This window comes from Brienomyrus brachyistius, chromosome 21, assembly GCF_023856365.1.
Source record: "Brienomyrus brachyistius isolate T26 chromosome 21, BBRACH_0.4, whole genome shotgun sequence".
In the NCBI taxonomy this organism is placed as follows: domain Eukaryota; kingdom Metazoa; phylum Chordata; class Actinopteri; order Osteoglossiformes; family Mormyridae; genus Brienomyrus; species Brienomyrus brachyistius.
Window position 1 is genome coordinate 13,309,395 of NC_064553.1, and position 20,736 is coordinate 13,330,130.

Here is a 20,736-nt window from a genome sequence, read left to right on the forward strand (position 1 = left end):
TTTTGTTTTTGATGTTACTGCAGTGGCTTTGGACACCCCCTCCCTCCCCCCCCCCCCACCCAGTGGAAGAGAACAAGCACGGGCCTGTGGGGCCAGTGGAGAGAGCAGAAGATGACCCGAAGCGTATAAGAGCCATTTGGCAGATCAGTGGAATGGGATGCGGTGAAGCTTGCCTTAACGGCCTCATGTCAGTGGCAGGGTCGTAGGTCAAAGGTCACCGAAGGGGTGAGCTGGCATCATAGTCCTTGATGGAGCGGTTAAAGCCCATGGTGTAAACGTGGCTATGGGGAAACATGAGTCAACATAGAGGCCCTCCTGGTATCTCCACCCGATTGGTGACCGTTCCTATCTTCTATGTGAATGGACCTTCTGTTTTTTTGGAGGCTTTGGAGATACTGCCGTTTTCCCTGCATATGGACCTGCTTGCAATCCTGCTTATTCCCGGCCCGGAAGAGGCTGTGATGCAGAACGGCACTGGAAATGGACAGCGGGTTTCTGCCGGCGCCGGGGGTCACGCCAATAGCGAAACCAAGCCGACTGGCTCCATTTCTTCAGCCGCGCCGCCATTCGGTCAACAGAACGCGACACCTCAGACTTCCACTTTAGCGGAAACCGAAGACCCATTTCATGTCAGCGATAACAATCGCCTTACCTGCAACTTTCCTGCCGCCCGCGTTCATTTACACCTACCCTCTCTCCCGTTTGGCCTTTCATTCACAGCTCAGGTATTACCTTCAAAGGGAGTTGCGTCTTTACGTACAGAGAGGTGACACCATCAACAGGAAGCGCAAGGCTTTCCCAACGGCATAGATGTGCGTCTTGCTGCTGCCGATCCACTGAGAACGACATTATGGAAGTCACATTCTTACGTAACCTTTGCTGAAATGGACACAATGTCGTTCTCGAGCCATATGCCTCCCCCCACCCCCCCCCCCCCCACTCCCACCACACATTTCTCAGAGAGATTTCCTCCCCAACTTCAAACAGGAAACGTGTGATTTGCATTTACGTCACCGGGCAGCCCTGCCCGGGGCGGTCGCCGTTTGCCTCGTCGCTGTTGACATTCTTCTGAAATGCCTCGCTTACTCAAATGACCTGCTCCTGACGTGCATGGCAGAGAGAGGACCAGACATGATGCTATCCGAATAACTGGGTATCAACCTCAGCTGCCGGTTTACACTTCTGACGAAGTTGGGGTGGTGAATCGTTTTAGCTTTCCCCACTTCCTGTCAAAGAAGGACTTCCTGTGTTTCATTCAGCTTTTTTTCTTTATTTTTTATGTCCTTGCACTTTGTTCTTGTCACTTGTGTGTCTATACACGATGATGTGCCTTCATGCAAAATCAGAAAACAAAAAAGGCGTTTAATGCAGGCCTCGAGACCTTAATGCAGGCCTTGTTATCAGTCTTTTTCTAGCACCCTGCCTCTCCCTTCCTCCTTATCAACTTATCTCCAGGGTACGATATCCCACCCTTTGCATTCTGCTTGTAAAAACGCCTGCAATGGCTGGAACCATACGCCCACGAACCCTTTCTACTTATGGTCGTTTGCATGCGGCAGACAAAACAAGCACTGGAGAGTAGCCTGATGCTCAGTCGCACAACTCACAGAAGAGATGATTAGGACGACGTCCACCCGAGGATGGCAGTAATCATATTAAGCTTCTTTTCTGACGCGTTTATCCAGAGCACGGAACAAGTAGCATCTGTATTGCAACGCTAAGCCCGTAACCACTACCTGTTTCACTACAGAACCAAACTAGAACATTCAGTATCTGTGATGACTATCTGTTATATTCTGTTGAGATAAGAGCACTTTCATTAACAGATTATTCATTAGACCCAAACAACTATAGACATTGCGGTTGTACATTTGAGTCCATAACTGATTCAAATAGGTTAAAAATTAGTAAATAAAAAAACCGGACAGCCGGAGGTGCCGTTTCTCAGACAGAATGCAACTGTTCCTTAATCAGCACCTGCTATGTAGCGGCTGCGGCCACATGACAGGCTGTGGGAGCGTCCTGGCGACTTCAGCTTCTGCTTAAAAATGTGGCTGCCGGCGCGTCTAGTTCTTTCAAACGCGTCACCGTGAACCGCTGCTTAAAACAAAGACCCACCACTGCAGATTCACGCCCTCCGCGATAACCTTCCCCGAGACAGGCGCCACCGTATACACAACGATCGCTGCAAGGGCCAGCTGTGCAGAAGAGATCACGTGACCGATGTTCCTGGAAGCCCACTGTGTTGGGGCACCGGATGCGGGGCAAAGAGAGCATTTACCGCACAAACTCCCGCACACAGACGTACTTTGCATGCACACACAGGCCACAATCCCGACCATGTTCTGTTTGATGGTTCGCAACCCTGCCAACAGACTGGTTTAAGGTTCAGCCAGGAATCTGAACCAGACTAGTCATGTAAGTATTGGTAAACACTGGGTCTACTGGAAATAAAAACACTTAAAGTGAAACTGACTAAGAAACCGAATCATTGTATCTTGTTTTGTTTTTTTTTCGGTGTTAAACATGAACTGAAAGACTGCACAGGCAAATCATTTACATGAGAACAGTGAAAATTCCCTGGAACGCGGTGAATCTCTCACACGCAGAAATACAAAAAAAAGACAGACAGAAGTTAAAAGTACCATTTTCAAGCTCGTTTTTCAATTTATTACCTAAATAAGAAAAAGTTCTATTACAAGTCACACTGAAATGTATTGCTTAAGAAAAAAAAAGTTTTTTTTGGAAAATGACTTCCATTTTTCCACAAAAAAAGACACTTTATTCATAACTAAGTTGTACCCTCCCACTTTTAAACGCACTAAGACACCTAAATTCACAGTTACCATTTTGGTTTCATAAATTAATACAGTCACACGTGCTACACTGGCCTATCACTAGAACATAGTAAATCATCATGTCTCAATTCATCCGGCTGGCTACAAATATGAAGGCGCAATTAAATGAGGTGATCGAAACATAAAACCATAAACCCCTGTAAAAATCATCATTTTATAAACTCCGTGTCTCTTCGTCTGTCGAATACGTCAGGCACGTACAGAGAGAACATTTTGACATCAGCAAAATGTTAAATGCAAAAGCATCGGGGTCACAGGAGCCCAAAATTACCGGCGATACATTGACTCCGGGAGACAGTAAATGCTGTTAGACGGTTAACAGTTAACACACGGCCCTGTAAGTGCAGCCGCAGAACCGTAGATGGGTGGAGGGTGATTCCTTACTGTTTTTTTTATACAGAGATGGGGACAGGATGGCAACACAGGAACACGAAAGAGGAGGAAGGACATGAAGCAAACTAAACAGAAATCATTCTCACATACCAGACCAAGCGATCGCCATTATTGTATAGAACAAGGCTTCTTATGTCATTATAACCACCAGCTCCAAGTAATTTGTCCATATTTGGGTTTGTTCAAGTGATGAACAGTAGTACCAGAAAGGACTGAATTCCAGTCAGTCGAGGGCAAAGTTTAACCCCAGATCTGCCAAAACGCCGCAAAAAATGAAAATCCACCTCCCAAAAAGGATAAGGGCACTTAAATGAGGTCGTCTTCCAGCACTGAACTCAGACTGCAGATAAAAAGGAATTAAAAGGAATTAAAAAATAAAACACAGCAAGATTTAGGGGGACAGAAATGTAGAATGGTACAAATGACCGTGTGCCTTGAGATTTGCCGCAGCCTGTAGGTCGCTTACGTCGCAGGGAACTGCAGACTCAGTCAGTCACGCTTCAGCATCGGGGGGGGAAAAAAAAATCCAAAAATATTCCAGAGAATTGTGTGTAAACACTCCAGTTTACAGCGGGTGCTTTTCTCCACACCACCAGTTAGCAGCAAATGCCCTTCAGATGTCCAATCTGATATGTAAGCAATACTCAGGCACTGATTGATAAAAATGAGCCTTATGACGCTTATTTCAGCCCAAATCCTTACACGTTTAATCAATTTAGAGCGAGGGACACTAGAAAAGGATGGTTTTTGAGAATAGCTCGAAACTGATTGGGGAGGGTCAGAGCGAACGCTCCGCTTTCTCCAGAAGGGCGCGGGGGGGGAAATCGCAGCCGGACCGCGTTTAGGCATCTGCTCGGACCAGCTGATGAACGCAACTCTTCCCGGCGAATAAAAAGATGCTCGTAGCCGAGATGGTTTGCAAATACTGTTACTGTTTTCCCAGCATAAAACAAAAGACATTCCTACATGTGGAACAGACCCACCCCTATACTACAGCCATGCCTATAAGAATGACCCAGAGCGTAGCCAAGTACAGCCCCAGGTTTCGGCTTGCTAAGCGGCCAATCACAGCCACTGGCCACACCCAGAAATCCGCATACAAGGATTCACACAAACCCTCTCACACACACATAAAAATGGATTAAAGGCAACTAGACGATACACTGATAGGTAAATATATATATATATTTTTTTCTCTTCCGCACTGTAAATGGTACCTATTCTTACATCTGAGGTTTTTAAAATCAAGAATGACTAAATGACCGTATATGACAAACCGTGACTATATACCGAATTAACGGCTTGAACCAATCAAGCGGTACAGGTTTACTGTTTTTATTCAAACAGCACATAGAAGAAAAAAAAACAAAAAAATAGATTCTTATTTTTAAATTTAACATTCTATAGCACTTGTATTTCTCATCTTCGCTGTGTGTTTTCTCTGAGCATCACCTGAATAGGACAGGCTGTCTTTGACAGACTTCTTGCAATAACAGAGAACTTTCGATAATTTAATATCTTCCATGTTTCCTCTCGCATCACTGCAGGAAATCTGACTGTCCAAAAAAAAAAAAAAATCATAAAAATGTGCAAAAACCGTTTGAAAACCTGAATGCTTTGTGAATAATGCTACATATCTGTTGGAAAAAAAAGTGGGAGGAAGAAAAAAAAATGTATTAATCAAATACTCAATTCTGATTGGCGGATACGAGGAGTCCGTCACAACAGACCGGAGCGTGTCAGACTGTGCCTTCCTTCCTGTATCAGGACACACGCCCCTTAATGCAGAAATTGTCCAGAACATAGATAGTCCCGCTGCAGTCAGATGTGAAAATCCATCCAGCATGCACCTCAGGAAATTAAAAAATATAACTAATTAGCAACACTGAAATCAGCTGTATTCTATTTCTTAAAGGCAGTACAGTCCTGCATTAGCTGCTGTTTTCATGCTTAATTCTGCAGTCCTCTGATGTCCAAATTCCAGCTTCTTGTGTTCGAAACAAGAGCCGCACACCAGTGAGGTGACGCTGGGAGGCGGCATCGAGCCCCCCAGGAAAGTGGCCTATAGGCTCCATCCCCCCCGACTTGACCATGTGACCTCCTCTGAATTTCCCCCCTCCCCCTTTACGCCACCATGAACTCTGAGCTCAGGTCGGCCTTCACGTCCGGCTTCCAAACGGCGTCGTCAAAGTCCAGGTCCAGGGAGGCGTCGCTGGACGCGCTGCTGCTGTTGCTGTTGCTGCGGCCCGCCTTGCGGCCGCCTGCAGGGGGCGCCCACGCGTACGGCGAGCGCGAGTCCCGCCGAGCCTTCCGCCGCAGACGCCGCTGCTGCATGAGCAGCTGCAGGCGCTCCACCTTGCAGCGCATGGTCCGGTTCTCCGTCTGCCTCAAGCGGTCACCTGCAGGGGGCGCACAGGAGGGGCGGGGCGGGTCAGTGGGATGCTACGGGGCTAAAAAAATTTCCTGCATTAATTGTCATGACTCATAATAAAGGGCAGCGATTTCACATCGTTTCTCTACACAGCACTTTGCACCCCGAAAACTGTTAATTAACAGCTTAGTGATTAAAACCTGAAGCAGAGACTCGAGTGACAGAAGCCAAAAATAACGATTTCAGTCAGACAGCTGTGAGGTGAGAAGTGACAGTCAGCAGCCGGCCCCATAACCACCTTCCTCAACCCCCCATGCCTGGGATCCGCGCAAACTACGTTTCAGAAGTAAAACTCTACAGCATGGCTGAGGCAACTGTTTTTAAGCAAAGAAAAGTCTAAGGGAATGTGATCCTCAGCATCCATGTGAGAGAGACCTGATCAAAGCCAGCCCCCCCCCCCAATCACTGTATATGTACAATCAACAGGCGTGAGGGACAAGCCACATTCCTTCTTGAGAATGGTCAGTAGACATCTGGGACATGATCATGGTATGCATGTCGCCCCCACATGACCACGTGCGTCTCCAGACCCACTGCAGCAGGGGCCTGGGGGGCGGCCCTGATCACAAGGTGGATAAGGTCACGAGGTTGAAGGAAGAGGGGATCTTGGGGAGAACAGACTCTGCATTTGGGTCTTGCTGGCCCTGCCCCCACCCCCGACACTAAAGCCTGAACTCCTTTCAGCAGGCTGGGGGAAATTCTGCAGCCATATGTTATCCAGCCACGCTAGCATCACTGCAAGAAATACATTTTTAAGCAGTGACAAGCCAACAAGCCGCAAGCCCCTTCTTCAGAAGGCCTCAGGAGGGCGGGGGGGCACTCACCCTGATTTATATCCCAGTTCCTCATTCCCAGCAGTCCTGTATACCAGTGCTATAACCCTGGGCAGAGAATGAGCTTCCATATAAGCAGCAAATGCTGTCTGCCTTCCGTTTTTGGCTTTATGTGTTTGACAGTTTTTTTTTCACCCTTTTCTGCCCCATCTGCCCCGAAAATGGGGAAAATCTCCGGCAGCTCCTGCGCTCACTCTGCCCCGACTCTGCTCACGCTGGGCTGCTGATGCTCAGCTCCCTTTGGAACCATCCGACTTCTAATGGGAATCGACCATCAATTTAAGAGGCATGTTGGCTGGCTGTCCGTCTCCTGAAGGGGACACTGGCTCACCACAGGAAATGTCTGCTCTGACCTCACACACTCACACACACACACACACACTCACACACACAGGGGCGATTCCAGGGCTTTTTGAGGTGGGGTGCATTAGAGGGGAAATAATTCACATAGACAGCTTTATCATCAGCCAACGATATGATTTGAATAGGTGAGTGACAGGAGAGGGAGCACTCTGGAAGCCAATCAGCTTTCAGCCCCGCCCCTGCATACTCCCTTGCACACACAGACCGTGCAGTGGCAGCAGGGCAGTGAGGAATTTCACCCCCGGGCAGTGGGGAGGTTACCTCCTTTGCAGAGGCCGGTTTATCACGTCGAGTGGACTGCCTCACCTTGGGAGCTGGCGCGATAACACACGGGACGTGACTCACTGCTCATAAATCACCCATGCGTGTCTGGGACGGGCACTCTAAGTCCTCATCTGAAAGCGTCCGGAACTTTCCGTCTGGCCCGCGTTGGCGAGTTGCGGAGCGGGCGTGACTTGTGATTAATGAGGAGAGAATTTTTCCTGGGATTGTGAGGGGGGGGGGGGGGGTAGACAGCTAGTCCAGCTCTTAGTCACTCACAGCTCTCAGCTTTTGTGGCAAAAAAAAGTGGAAGCAGAAAAAATCCAGTTCCCTCAGTGGCTTGGTTTGCCCCCCAGTACCCCCCTCACCCCCCCTGCCCTCACCCTGCAGACGGGCTGCCAGTCACTGGACAGAAACCGCAGAGTTTTATGAATGGCGGCTCAGCATGATGTCACATGCTGCACTGCTGCCACTGGAGACGCAACAACGTGCAGCTGAAGCCAGAGGGAGCCTAGGCGACCGGGGCAATACAGTTCAGACCCTCCAGACACGCTTTCCAGATGCATTGTGGGTTAAAAAAAAAAAAAAAACAGCCGGAGGAAACAGGTGCTGGTGATGAGGGGAGAATGCAGGCACATGTAGGCGCAGGTTCGGCACGCTCACTCACCGGCAGGGTTGCACACGCGGATCTGACTTTGGCACTTGACCAGCGGGTACAGAGGGGCCGTGGCGGCGGGGGGCAGTGAGGTAGCGAGACCCACGGGTGCAGCCAGAGTGGGGGAGGCCGGCAGCGTGGTCGGTGACGGGGGAGGAGACGAGCCGGCCTGGCAGCGCAGATGGGCCAGCGAGGGGGGCGTGCCCTGGTACTGTCGGGTGGCGCTCAGGAGGTCATTGAGGATCTGCAGGACAGTGCTGATGTCGCGACGGGGGTGCCCGCTGCTGTCCTGGCAGCTTGGGTGCAGCGTGCCTGGAGGGGGAGGGGAGGAGTCAATGCATGTGTAGTCAGGCAGCAGGAAGTGACTCTTACCAAAGCGTTTAGGAGAGTCTCTAGCTTTGAGCAATAACATATCATTCAGACTCATGGCCCACGTCTGGCCACATGTTTCTGCTAATGAAGCGAAGCCAATGGCAGGAAGGCGACGTTGAGCAACACACACCTGAGAAGGTCCCCGAGAAGACCCCGGGGGCGTGGCTAACGAAGCTCTCGATGACGGCCCCGGGCTTGCGGGGGCGAGGGGCGGCCGCCGCGCTCTGGGGGGGGCATCTGGAGCCGTTAGCGGCCTGGGGGACAGAGACACGGAATCAGCGACGATTTGGCATTCACTGCAACGGGGGATGGATATAGCAGGAGAGCAGGTAAATCCAGGCCAGGTGCGAGAGTAAAGACCCAGAAAGACCTGCATCGTAACACTCACTGTAAACCCCTCCCCCATTAGCAAAAGATGCATAAAACACTTTGTGTACAAAGTAGGGGATAAGCAGCGGTACTTACCTCTGGGCAGGCCACGGCTGGGGGGGGCCGCTGGGAAGCAGGGTGCGGGTGCGAGTGAAGGGCACTTCCTGGGAGCAGACAGGCACTCTGGGCGGGGCCAAAGGGGGCAGTGGGGGATGCGGGGCTTGAAAGAGCTGAGGGGGGGGCCGCAGAATGGGAACGGTGTGGGATCTTGAAAGTGCCAGCGCTAGTCCCGGGGCCCCCTGTCGCCCCTGCGCCGCCCCGGGGGTGCAGCTGCGGAGGATGCGTCGCCTGTGACTGTGGCGTGCTCTGCTGCCCCCCAGACTGCTGCGCTGCCAGCTGCAGCTGGACGAACATCATGTGGTCGCCCACACGCAGTGCCAATGTCAGGGGCGACCGGCCCGACAGGAAGTCGCTGACCTGCAGACAGGAAGAGGAGGGCCTTCGTTAAAAGTGGGCCGCGCTTCTGATCGCTGCAGGCACCGAGTCTTGCAGGAACATTAGCTCTCATTTCAAAGCTGATCACATCCCAAAGCTGGCTTCCCAGTCAACACAGAACAATTCCAGTGAACTGGAAGGCGTCTTCCTTTGTCAGCGTTCTTGTGGATTTTCCCCTGTTCAGAGGCCGCAGAGATGTGAAAGTGAAACTATCCCATATAGAGAGAGAGAACTAGACAGAAAGAGCGAGAAAAACAGCAAAGGAGGGAGGCAACGGATCCAAACCACTCGTCAGCGATGCTGCAGCTGTGGGATCCATTCTGGCCACACTCGGTTCTCACACATCCCCCCATCCCAGGCTGCAGGTGCCACTTAATGAGCGGCGGCGGACTCGTCCCACGGAGAAACTCCGTGCACAAAGGTCACGTCCCCACCCCGAGCTCCCCCCCCTCCCACCACAGAGAGCTCACCCCCCCGGAGGTAACAGGGGCGAGGGGAGAGACCTGGACCAAGTGACACAGAACAAGAGCGTCTTCAAAAACCATCCTGACTCAGAGGTTACCCTTTAGGGAGGAGGGTTCATCAGGGCGCTGACCCAACTCACCCTTGGACATTAAAGACGCATAATTAAGATAAAGACCCTCATGACTCAGAAGCTGCGGTAAAATCCATCACGTTTAACTACGCTTATCCAAAGCACATTGTGTTTTAAACTGACAGCTAGTTTGGTGAGGTTTATCTGGGACTCCTTCTGCATCTGTGATCAGGAGGTCATCAGTTCAAATCCAGCAGCAGAGGGATGTTACCGTTAGGCCCCTGAGCAAGGCCTTTAACCCCTGATTAATCAGACCCTGCTTCCTCTATTGTATGATGATTCGGAAAATAGGGGTCTGCTGAATAAACAAACTAATTGTACAGTACATTCACCGAGCGACTTCCTGTGGGCCAGCAGATGGGCGCCACCTTCCCGAAAACAGGGGCATGCTGGGAAACGGGGTTGTGATGAAGAGTGTGACAAATGAGAGTAACCCCACCCCGCAGGTCCCACCCCCAGGGACGCTCCCCGAGTTCAGTTCCCACAGACGGAACATTGCAGCTGATGGAGACGGTGAGAACTCCCCATCACATCCACCACCCAAAAATCTGCACCAGGCCAAAACAACCCCCCCCCTGCCCACAAATCCACTTTTCCCGACGGATGTGCCTCATCACAACCGAGTCACGTCATATATCCAAACACTCGACACCCACCACGCAAATTACCCATTGTCAATCAAAGGACAGACACCAACTCAAGTCCAAATCTCTTTCAAGAAACGTGCAGCGGAAAGTTCTCGCCTGTTATTAACGCCCCTCCTCATATACAAAAATCTGCATCATCACAGTTGTTTTAGCAGGCAGACGCCCACATCCATCAGATCTGAAGGCAGCACCTAAACCTATCCACCCCCTCCTTCAGCACTCTCTCCTTTCATAAGCGCCTCGATCGGCCGGAGACGGCGGAGCGCTGCGTGAGCAGGCACTGCCCCAGACGGCTACGCGTGGGCCGGACCACGGGGCCTGATTCTTCAGCTGACAGTCACGCAGCAGGTAGCCTGGCAGCCGCACTGGTGGTTTATGTTTTTCTACTATGAACAAATGATACGGCACTGAGGCAGAAGTATCTGTGCAAAATCGATCTTGGGCGTTCCGGAGGAATTCCGATACGGATTTCTGGGACGTTTCAGCTGGGTTTCTGGGCGACTGCTGATTAATGAGGTCCGATTTACTGGTTTGCGTTAGAGATACGTGCGGCACTGCACCAGCCCATCAAGTTGCTCAAAAAAATAATCTATATAAAGCAGATGAATGCAGAACGATTTAGTGGTTTAAAAGGCAAGTTAAACCAATTAGCAAGTTTCTGGCCTGAACCAGCAGGGAATGAAGCAGAGGCCGAATCGCAACGCTGTCATGGCTGCAGCTTGTTCTTAGGCTCCGCCCATGACTCTGGATAAAAACGGCCACACGCAACTGCATGGCTGAGCTCTTCATGCCTGGTGGGGGAGGGGGGGGGGGTGTGACTCTAGCTTTGGGCTGAGTGGAAGAGGCAGCAGGTGAGGAATAGTCAGTAACTTCCCGGCAAACTGCCTCTCTCACCCCCCACCCCGCCCTGTTTCCGTACCAACATCAAACAGTGACGCCCGGAGACAAAGCCTTAGATACAGCCAGCTGATAAACCCTGACCAGAACAGACGCTGCAATCAAAAGCTTTAGCTGTCGCGGTTAGAGAGCACAGACGGCGGGTACCTGCTGCAGTAGGTTAGCGCCCCTGAGCAGAAGGTCATTGGTTTAGATCCCAGGGTCAGAAGAATGTCACGTTTGGGCCCCTGAGCGAGGGACTGGCTGATCCTGCTCTCTCAGTCATGCTGGTTTGCTTAAAAGCATGTTCGAATAAGGAAACGCTAATGTAACATAATGTTCTCTTCAGGTGAGTTATTTCGTCAGGGGGGGGTCTGCTTATCATCACTGAGGCCGGTAACCTCAGAGTGACCCATGGAATAACGACCCCCCCCCCCAACATGGGGGGGTTAGTCACGCACAGGAAAGCACACCCACCCTCCCCACCCCTCACAGTGGCAAGAGCGAGACAAAGACGGTACTCTCCATGCCGATCCGCCCCTCCTCCCCCTTTACGACGCTCACACAGGAGCACAAACTGGGCGTCACACGCCGCCGGCCACTTATCCAAGGCGCGGTGACTCAGCCCGGCCTGGTCTGCCAGCCGTCGCTTGCCGAAACACACGTCTGTCGGCTCGCCGGCGGAGCCAAGGGCCTCATGGGACGTGGGGCGGGACGGAAACCGGGGACGACAGCCAGGCAGGTAAAGGGAGTCCTCCATTATCTTCTCAGCTTACCCATGCACGTTCATGCAGACAACACTGCAATGGAGCAAGCGGCTCTCGGCAGACCTCACCGAGTAAAGGCACCAGCGATAATTATAGAAACAGATGCAAAAAGAAAAGAAAAAAAAAAAATCACACTCATGAAGTTTCATGTAAGTGCAATCAAAAATCCCAAAATGCCAAAAATCGTGCATTTTGTTTAGTTACTTAAGGTTAAGGTTAGGGCTGGGTGGGGGTTAAGGTCGTCATTGTTGGGATTAGGGTTTTACCCATAGAAATGAATATGAACATGTGTGTATTTCAGCCCCCTCGTGACCTTCTCTGCACTGTCGCCCTCCATCTTTCAGGTCTTGTCATGGCACATCCTACCCAGCATCCTTTGCATGGAGGAAGACCAACCTAGTGTGAGACAGCTGACTCAGAGGTCACCCCCCCCCCCCGGGCGGAGGGTAGCAGTGGGCAGAAGGGTCAAGTTGTCAGTGGTGCAGATGGGTGTGGGGGCCGCGGGGCCTGGCTGGCCAGTGACTCACGGCGCTCAAATTACTTCATTCGCATCCTTCGATTTATCAACAGAGCAGAACAACAGCACCGCGGACCGAGCCGGATAAGACGGAAGAAAAAGGCAGAAACAGTCTTAATCACACGCCTGCTAGAGACACTAATGTCTGGAATTATAATGCACTGTCCTGACTGTGCAGTGGGCCATTCCTCAAAAGCGATGAACGGGAAAATAAAGCACAAAAGGAAAAGAAAACGGAACGAGAGACGGAGTCATTCGCTTTCATCTCGCTTCTCTGAGTCGACAGGTTTCCGAGCCACTGCGAGCTGTTGGAAGCATCTGCTGAGGCCTGGATTAAAGGGGAGTATAGAAGGGGAGTATAGAAGGGGAGTATAGAAGGGGAGTACTAAAAGGGGAGTACTAAAAGGGGAGTACTAAAAGGGGAGTACTAAAAGGGGAAGCCCACAGGGCCAAAGACCACAGCCACCCCCTGACTGGTTTTGGCTGCTTGTTTTGGAGCCCGAGATGAAAGCCCAGGCAGAGCAGAGTACAGGAAGGAGCTGCGGGGGATGGGTGGTGGGGGGGAACAACAGCAGGGGCCACAATCCCAGGTGGCACCAACAAGCAGTCATGGCAATGTAAGCAAAAAGCCACAGGACTATATTCCCTAAAGCTCAAACGTAGCAGTTACTGTAAAAAACAGTGACAGAGTGGCTCAGATGGTTTTCATTTATGGCCCCTTGCAGACACTCTTCCCCACAGTGTTTATTCACGCAACCACTTTTATCACATCCAAACCGCTGTGACTGCGGCCAAAATCATATTAAGAGATAAAAAACAGAAAATGCAGAGGCGGGGGGTGGGGGGTGGTGGGGACAAGGATTTAACAGGTTTAACGGGCCGACAGGAACACCTGCCTGTCCCTCGGTTTAATCACCGGAGTGAGGTTCACACTGCAGGGTATTCAGCCAAAATTCCGCTCTGAGCCGCGTCCAAGGACAGCAGCCCCTCGGACCGGGAGCCTTGAGGGTTCGGCTTCGGCTCCCTAATGGCCCCGTCCTCTGGCCTCCACACAAGCAGCCCAGACCGCCGCTCTCCCATCGCGTCTACCCGACCGCGCGCGCACCTTCGCACCGACACACACCGCGCGTGTTTTTGAATGATTCACGGCTAAAGAGCTCGGGTCATGGACACTGGGCAATTTCGATACGAGCGCAAAACAGCCGACGTCAATCTAAATAACCCCCAAGAACACAAAAACCCGCCTACAAGAGACATGTCCCTTGTCCAGGTCTGACCCTTTCCATGATTAATCTGGTCACCCCCCCCATCCCACGCATGATGTCCTATGACTCATAAGAGTTGCATGATTACCACAGACTACATAACTGCAACATAATACAGTAGTTGAGGACTAAATGTTCCCCTTAAGTGCTAGTCCAGAGCCAATCCCGTTGTGCAGACTGGTTCTCGAACCGGCGTTTGTGGGCGACGGGAGCCTGGGGTCTCCATTAGCCATCAGCGTCTGCCCATGACACGACACTACTTCTGATTGGCTACCAGGGGACCAATGAGCTGCTCAATGAGAGACCGGCAATGTCTTCCATTTGATTCCTGTGCCTGGCTAAACATCCCCCACCCACCCTCTTTTCATTCCGCAGGGAGGTATCCTTTGCACGGTGGGGGGGGAAAGCCGCGCACCGAAGACAGCGCGTTTCCTGTCGTGCCACCCCCACCGCACGCTCGCATACAGCGCGCGCACCTCTCTAAACGCAGGATTTCCAAGTTAAAAATACATACAGGAAGCCAGCCCATGACAGTGGATTTCGAAGATGCACACTTCTCAGTGCCAGTGCCACGCTTTGGAGGAAGCCGTGAATAGTTTCAGCGCGGTGCCCGAAACATCAAAATCGACAGCGAGCACAGACATCCCGGGGTGCAAATTTCACATTTACGCAGCACCCCCTCATCTGCATATCAAACGCAAAAGTGCACCCCGGCACACACTCGCCGGCAGTTTTGAGATGACCGCACACCTATACTTGTCAATACTAGAAAGACTTCTGTTTTCGCTGCCACAAAATGTAAACAGAGGCGCATTAGCTAAGCTACGACCTGCAAGGAATGCTGAAATTCAATTTAAATACCAATTAAGATATCAAAGTTACAGAAAACTATTGTCAACGTGCAATTATGTAAGAACAAACCATAAATTTATATGTCAAATGTTTAACACTATTATTGTTATAATATTTATAATCATTATAATTATTACTATTGTTATAGTGCCCATTTTATTATTATTATCATTATTATTATTATTATTAAAACAACTGTTCTTATGGCGGGGCAGGTACAGCAAGCACACTGCTGTGCATTTTCTGTTCCTCAAAACCCTGAAATTAATGAATGAGAACAATACCCAAAGAAAATGTGTACATAGCGTAAAAAATGCTGATATCAGTGTGAATGATTCCTGTTTTTAATTCCGCCGAATGACGCCGGGACTAAAATAAACTGCCGCTGAACCACCAGAGTTTCTTGGAAGCCGGCTATCGCGCCGCTCGCCCATACGAGGCAGCAAACCGCACGCGCTGCCGCGGCCCTGACTTCGCAGAAGACGGCGGGATTGACGCACATGCGGGGCGGGGCTTGCCCGGACTCGCCTCTCTTCACACCCCACATAGACGTTGCTGGGAGACCAGAGGGAGTTCCTTAAAATATGCACAGCCCTTGACGAGCGGGCGAGCCTTTCCGGGCCGAGAGATTACAGAAAGCCTGGGAAGCTAATAGCGTGGCCAGATCCTTATTTACCCCTGGAGAATGGCGTAACTCCGCCTTTTCTTGAGACTTTGGTGCAATGTACTAGTCAGACTCCAACTGGTCTTTCATAACCCCAATTAAAAAAGCACAAAATCATATGCTGTGTAAATCTAATTATAATCTCTACATTACTGCATGCATATAGAAATGTTAAAAGATCTTACCTGAGTTTCTGTTAAACTCTCTAAAGCTTGCATGATGGATTGTTCTGGCTTTGGGGCTTGGGACTATACACACACACAGAAAGCGAGAGAAACAGACACACATTTAAAACCATGTATTATTTTTGCAAACATGCTGCATTCACATCATTAAAAACATTTGGTATTTGGAATTAAATTACAATTTTGCTAGTCAACGCAACATTGGTATACAGCTAACTATTATAATACTGTCTGCATAGGTTTTACTTGGCAACTATAATGCATGGAAATAATTCTTACCATCAAACCTGCCTCAACTGTTGGTACAAGTGTTAACCTGCTCCCATCAGAGACACCAAAATCCTGCAGCTTTCCTGAATGTAGACGCCTGTGGATAAGAAGTAACAAACAAAATGAAAAATAAGTTTTAAAAAATACACTGGATTAAGTTTTGCAACAAAAGAACAGAATAACAATGTAACCATAATAAAATTAAGTCCTTCCTGTTTTTCAGTGACCTTGAAGTGCAGATAGTTACCAGGGTGTCATAAAAAGATAAGAACGAAAGGCACAAGCAAATTCTCCAATATGCTATGACATCACTGCACAATCCAAACTACTGGTTTAATATGGTTGCGGAATATCTATGGTAGCTTCGTATGTTCACGTAGACAGCTTTATATCCGTGTATTTAAAATACAATATCCAAAATATAAACTTTATTTTGCATTTGATCTCTGTAACCTTCCAAACTACAAATAATAATAAAACTCGTAACTGCTGCGTGTTTGACTCATTTATTGATATCCACCGCATGTTCAGCAAAATCGAAAAAGCAGACTGCAGCAGTTACTTTTTCAATTCACGTTAAGACTAAAGATTCCACGTTGCAGAAGATTCGCATTCATACCTGCTCGCGGAAGCCGATCGAAAACTTCATGCAGAAAACGCTACTTAGATGCAATGCTCATCCCCTGGGGGGGGGTTAAACTCTCCGCTCGTTGCAACGTGACACTAGAGATTTCAACATTAATTTTTGCGTTAAAGCGTTACTTCAACGGGAAGTGGATGTAATCGTCCCCGAGAACAATTTGTAACTGGCAGCAATAGCAATATCCATCCGGCTTATAAACGAAGATCCCAGCATTCGACAACGTTACCGAAATGGAAATAGCATTACCTTATTTGCAGTGCCAGGCTTAAGAACAGACACACGCACACATTCGAAGTTACCTACATGGACAGTTTGTGGTCCTATATTATATAAACCATTGCGCAATTTCGCCCAGGACTCTTTTACACGCTAATTGCAATATTATTTAACTTTACAGTCACCCTGTCCCCCGTTTTCCGTACATACACACGCCGAAACAGCATAAATCCCCCTCTGCCACGCCGAATATAATCTTGTCTGCACAGCCTGCTGTCGTTAACAAGCCAGGCAGACCGATAAAGCGAGGGGGGGCTGGTAGCAACATTTTTGACAGCAATTTACCTGTCACTTAATATATCCCGTACACATTATCCAGTGGATCAGATAAGTCACTCCGTCTCGTGAAACCGTAAAATAATAATAGAAAACAATAAGGAATCAGGACTACATAAAAATTAGGTGCAATTGATCCCAATTTGTAACGCTCAGTGGTATAAGTGATCATATTATAAATTCCATTCGATTGATCGTCTGATATCTACCGAAGGCATTCTGTAAAATGCATTTTGTAGTCCTTTTATCAGACCAGGTGCAAACCGCACCTGAAGGTTCATTTTCTATGTGCATGGTTACTCACGTCTCCTTGTGCAGCAGAGCAAGTCGCTCTTTGGGGACGCGGAGCCTTTGCGAGAGCCTCCTCTTCAACCCCTCCACCGTCTCTTCCAGGGGAAGGGAAACTTCGAAGCGTGTGCCGGTTGTGGAGTGAATAAGCACGTTCATGGAGGGCTCGCTTGGGACGGCCTCGCAGGACGGAGCTCCGCGACTGGTGCAGCTACTGGCGGTGGGATGCTGGTCCATTCGAGTCTCTGAGTTTGTAAAAGGGAAACCGAGGGAGGATTAAAAAAAAAATTCTATAACTGTTTATGTCTGCGGAGGAAAAAAAAATCCCCAACTCTAATTGGATCTGTCGTCAAATCGATGGGGACAAAAGCATTCTTTATCTGGTTCCTTGAGCCAGTGATCCACGTACACAGTATTTCCCTTTTGTCCCCCTAGAGCCAAAAAATAGATAACGAACGCTATTCTTACCAAAATTTTTCCTTTTTTCTGCATATATTACTAAATTCTATATTTTCCTTTTCGGTCACGGGGGTGTGTTTGCGATCCCACGTCCAGAGCAGATGTCCCGTTTTAAAGACTGCATACGTCGATCACTGAAAAGCTGGTGAGCTAACAATAGAATCTGTACTGCAAAATCGACCTTGCAGTATAAATCAGTTGTACACTTATTTCCTCGTGTTCAAATAAAGGCAGAAGAAATATATGCTAGAAAATGTTTATTTTATGAACTAAAAACGATCCCGCAGAACGTATCTTTCGGCGTCAGGTTCCACAAAACTACACACGCCTTAAAAAAGTAACAAAGTCCTCCGTTCTCTATCCATGCTGCTCACGGCGACTCCAGCGCAAAATCACCGACAGCAGGCGGATCGGAGCATCGCTCCTTCACAGTGCGAGGCCACTCCCATCGCACCCAGTCCTTCTGACCTATCACCGAAAAGAATGCGTAGACTTCGCTAGCAGTGACCTATCGGCAAGCCGGTTAAAACCACCCACATGGTGGATAGACTCCACCCCTAACCGTGTACCACGCCATCTTTGTGAAAGTAACCAATCAATTCACGGCTAGTGTGACGAATCACGTTTAGGTACGCAATTGTGCCCGCCCTCTTCAGTCATTCATAATGTGACACAACCACAGGAACTATGCGATGTACGAGACCATGTTTTATCTATGAAACTGAATTATATTGTTTAGTAATATTAATACCAATATCAGGCATACAATACTTGTGCTCCATTCATGCGACAAATATATTATAATGGACGGTTTCCTTCTCATTTTGCTTTCATATTGGTAAATTAGTTTTGGTTTCATCAGCGAGCCTAACCAAGATAAGTCAGTAGATGGATGGATTCTCAGCAGGAAATACAAATAGACAGTCGTCACATTTCCTGTCCTGTCCGCATGTCCTGGCTAAAGTGGATAATGAATTTAGGACTATATGTGAGCTAAATAGTGAGACTGCAGTTTTCAGTCCTATCAGTATCAAAGTGATAAATTAAAACCATGGCAACGTCATTGCGCCCGTTCACCAATATTTAAGCAAAAGCTATACTAGTTTTAAACCACGTCATTATTAATATAATAATATTCATGTTTGCAGTCATATGAAGTACCTGATAAAGTCATACTCCCCTACGTAGGCTGATGAATTGTAGTAACTGACAGACACTAAAATTTAAAAGGGAAATCATTCCGCCCTCTAGCGGTGAGACACCAACACGTATTTTGCAAATCGGACAATATAGCGCACAAAGCAGATTCTTTAAGTTTGGTTCTGCTTTCGATTTTCAAATCTGCATATTTGTAACAACAACAACAATAATAACAATAATAACTTCATAATAATAAATATTATTATTATGTGTTTTTATTTTATTAAAAAACTGCTAGTAGGTACATTCTAACGAGACACTAAAAATCAGCATACTAATTTGGACCAAATTTCACTTGTATTTTGAATACAAATAGAAAACGCATACATTGATTTGCTTATGCTAAACTTTCCATTTGATAAATCTAAATATTTAGTGGACGCCTTTGGCCAAACTGGCATACAAAAGGGTATCCAATGCAGCTGGGGCTAAGGGATTTGCCGTAGTATTAAGCACTACTTGAACCAACCACCTCCCAGGCATAACAAGCCTAATCCTCTGAGCTGCATACCGCCCCATGTACGAGCCACACACAGTCTAGGGGTTAAGGAAACAATACTGCATTCTCTAAAGCATCCACATTTCAGTACTTGGTGGGGAAGCACGGTTACATCCTTGTAAGTTTAAATGGTTAGATAGATAAATATGTGAAACCGAGCGTAGACAATCTATAAGTAGAAAAACTAAACAAATTTATGAAGTATGCAAACTAACTATGAATTACACGGCAGGGACACGTTCTCTGCAGTAGGCCTAACAGATGCATTATTAGTATACGCATTTAGTGCAATAGCCTATTATTGGGGGGGGGGGAGAAAAATCCCCAGTAGGTTTCGACACAAATGTGATACATACTTTAGTATTGTTTTCGCCAGCTTAAATAACAGGGCAAGTTGGGATCGCCGCGTGAAATTCTCCCAAAAGGCTGTGGATGCATGGTTTCTATGTGACTCGCTATCCTGCCCTGTATGACAACAGCTTTAGTCACCTTAGACCTGCACCACAACCAGGTGTGCATATAGCGTGTGTACGTGTGAGCAGAAATGCAGAGGGGGGAAATGACCGACTTGGGTGTTAGGCAATCATACATGACAACAGTCCCCTTTGATAACACAATTCCTCGCATATTATACAAGGGGAAGGCAAACGGTGTAGGAGCGTGTGATCGCTGGCGGACGTGTTAATTTCATCTCCATTGTTCTTAATTAATTACTCAGACGTCGCTGGCCGACTTGTCCCTCTCGTTCTGTACATTCTGTGCAATATCGACACATAGTGCAGCTACTTCACAACGATCTCCTTTTGTCAGTCTTGCTCCGTACATGCTACGTGTATTATTATCATTTTCATAATAGCAGTGTTTAAAACGACAATATAAGTCACATTACTAAGCTCCAAACGACATAGTAATGGCTGTGAAGTAATTATATTTTTAAGATGAAAAATGTAATAATTAAACTTACCAATCACCGTAGTTTGAAATCTTCCTCAGTTGTACAGTGTAAATCCGAAATAGCGCAAAAATCTATGGGGAAAAGCACCAAATCCTCAGAAAGTATAAGACGAAGCTGAAAGCCTTTATTCTTTCAGACAAGTGCGATACGTCCCAGGCGCTTTAGTTCATGAACAATGCAGCTGTCGAGGTGGGACACCTCTTAACTGAGTTTTTTCGGATCTGGGTGGAGAACTTAGTAATTGTCCTGTCAGCCAGTGATTTAAGGTAGTCTGGGAAGTCCCGTCGTTGCGAGGACTACCGCCTCCACAGTACGGCTCTGGGCGCTATGGGGGCTACTTTGGTTCCATGGTTTCACATCAGCGAATTCATTTTTAACTTGTGTAATTTTCGAAATGTTCTTCAGTTACAGCTACTTACCATAAGCCTTCTTTAGTGCGTAGTCATGGTTGCGACAAATAAGCTACAATATA

The 20,736-nt window shown here is 48.3% G+C and overlaps 1 protein-coding gene across 2 annotated transcripts; it reads right to left on the minus strand.

Annotated features, from left to right (window-relative positions):
- Nucleotides 1–2,642: 2,642 nt before the first annotated feature.
- LOC125716433 (midnolin-like) lies at nt 2,643–20,476 on the minus strand. Of its 2 annotated transcripts, none has more exons than XM_048988714.1 (8): nt 20,274–20,476; nt 17,168–17,396; nt 15,678–15,765; nt 15,399–15,461; nt 8,632–9,012; nt 8,297–8,420; nt 7,807–8,106; nt 2,643–5,650 (listed from the first exon to the last, which is right to left on the minus strand). In XM_048988714.1, exons 2-8 carry the CDS (start codon nt 17,386–17,388, stop codon nt 5,376–5,378), a joined length of 1,452 nt encoding a protein of 483 aa, XP_048844671.1. In that variant the 5' UTR covers nt 17,389–17,396; nt 20,274–20,476; the 3' UTR covers nt 2,643–5,375. The 2 variants fall into 2 exon arrangements, with proteins under 2 accessions (XP_048844671.1, XP_048844672.1); XM_048988715.1 differs by lacking the exon at nt 20,274–20,476 and adding an exon at nt 17,620–20,267.
- Between the last annotated feature and the right edge of the window lie 260 nt (nt 20,477–20,736).

What these genes read in the sequence shown, in the direction of transcription:
- LOC125716433 (XM_048988714.1), bottom strand. Translation starts at nt 17,388, where the DNA reads ATGGACCAGCATCCCACCGCCAGTAGCTGCACCAGTCGCGGAGCTCCG. An exon ending in GCTCTGCTGCACAAGGAGAC is followed by an intron (nt 15,766 to 17,167) that starts GTGAGTAACCAT and finishes TCTTATCCACAG; the next exon opens with GCGTCTACATTCAGGAAAGC. An exon ending in CAGCCGTGGCCTGCCCAGAG is followed by an intron (nt 8,421 to 8,631) that starts GTAAGTACCGCT and finishes TCTGTCCCCCAG; the next exon opens with GCCGCTAACGGCTCCAGATG.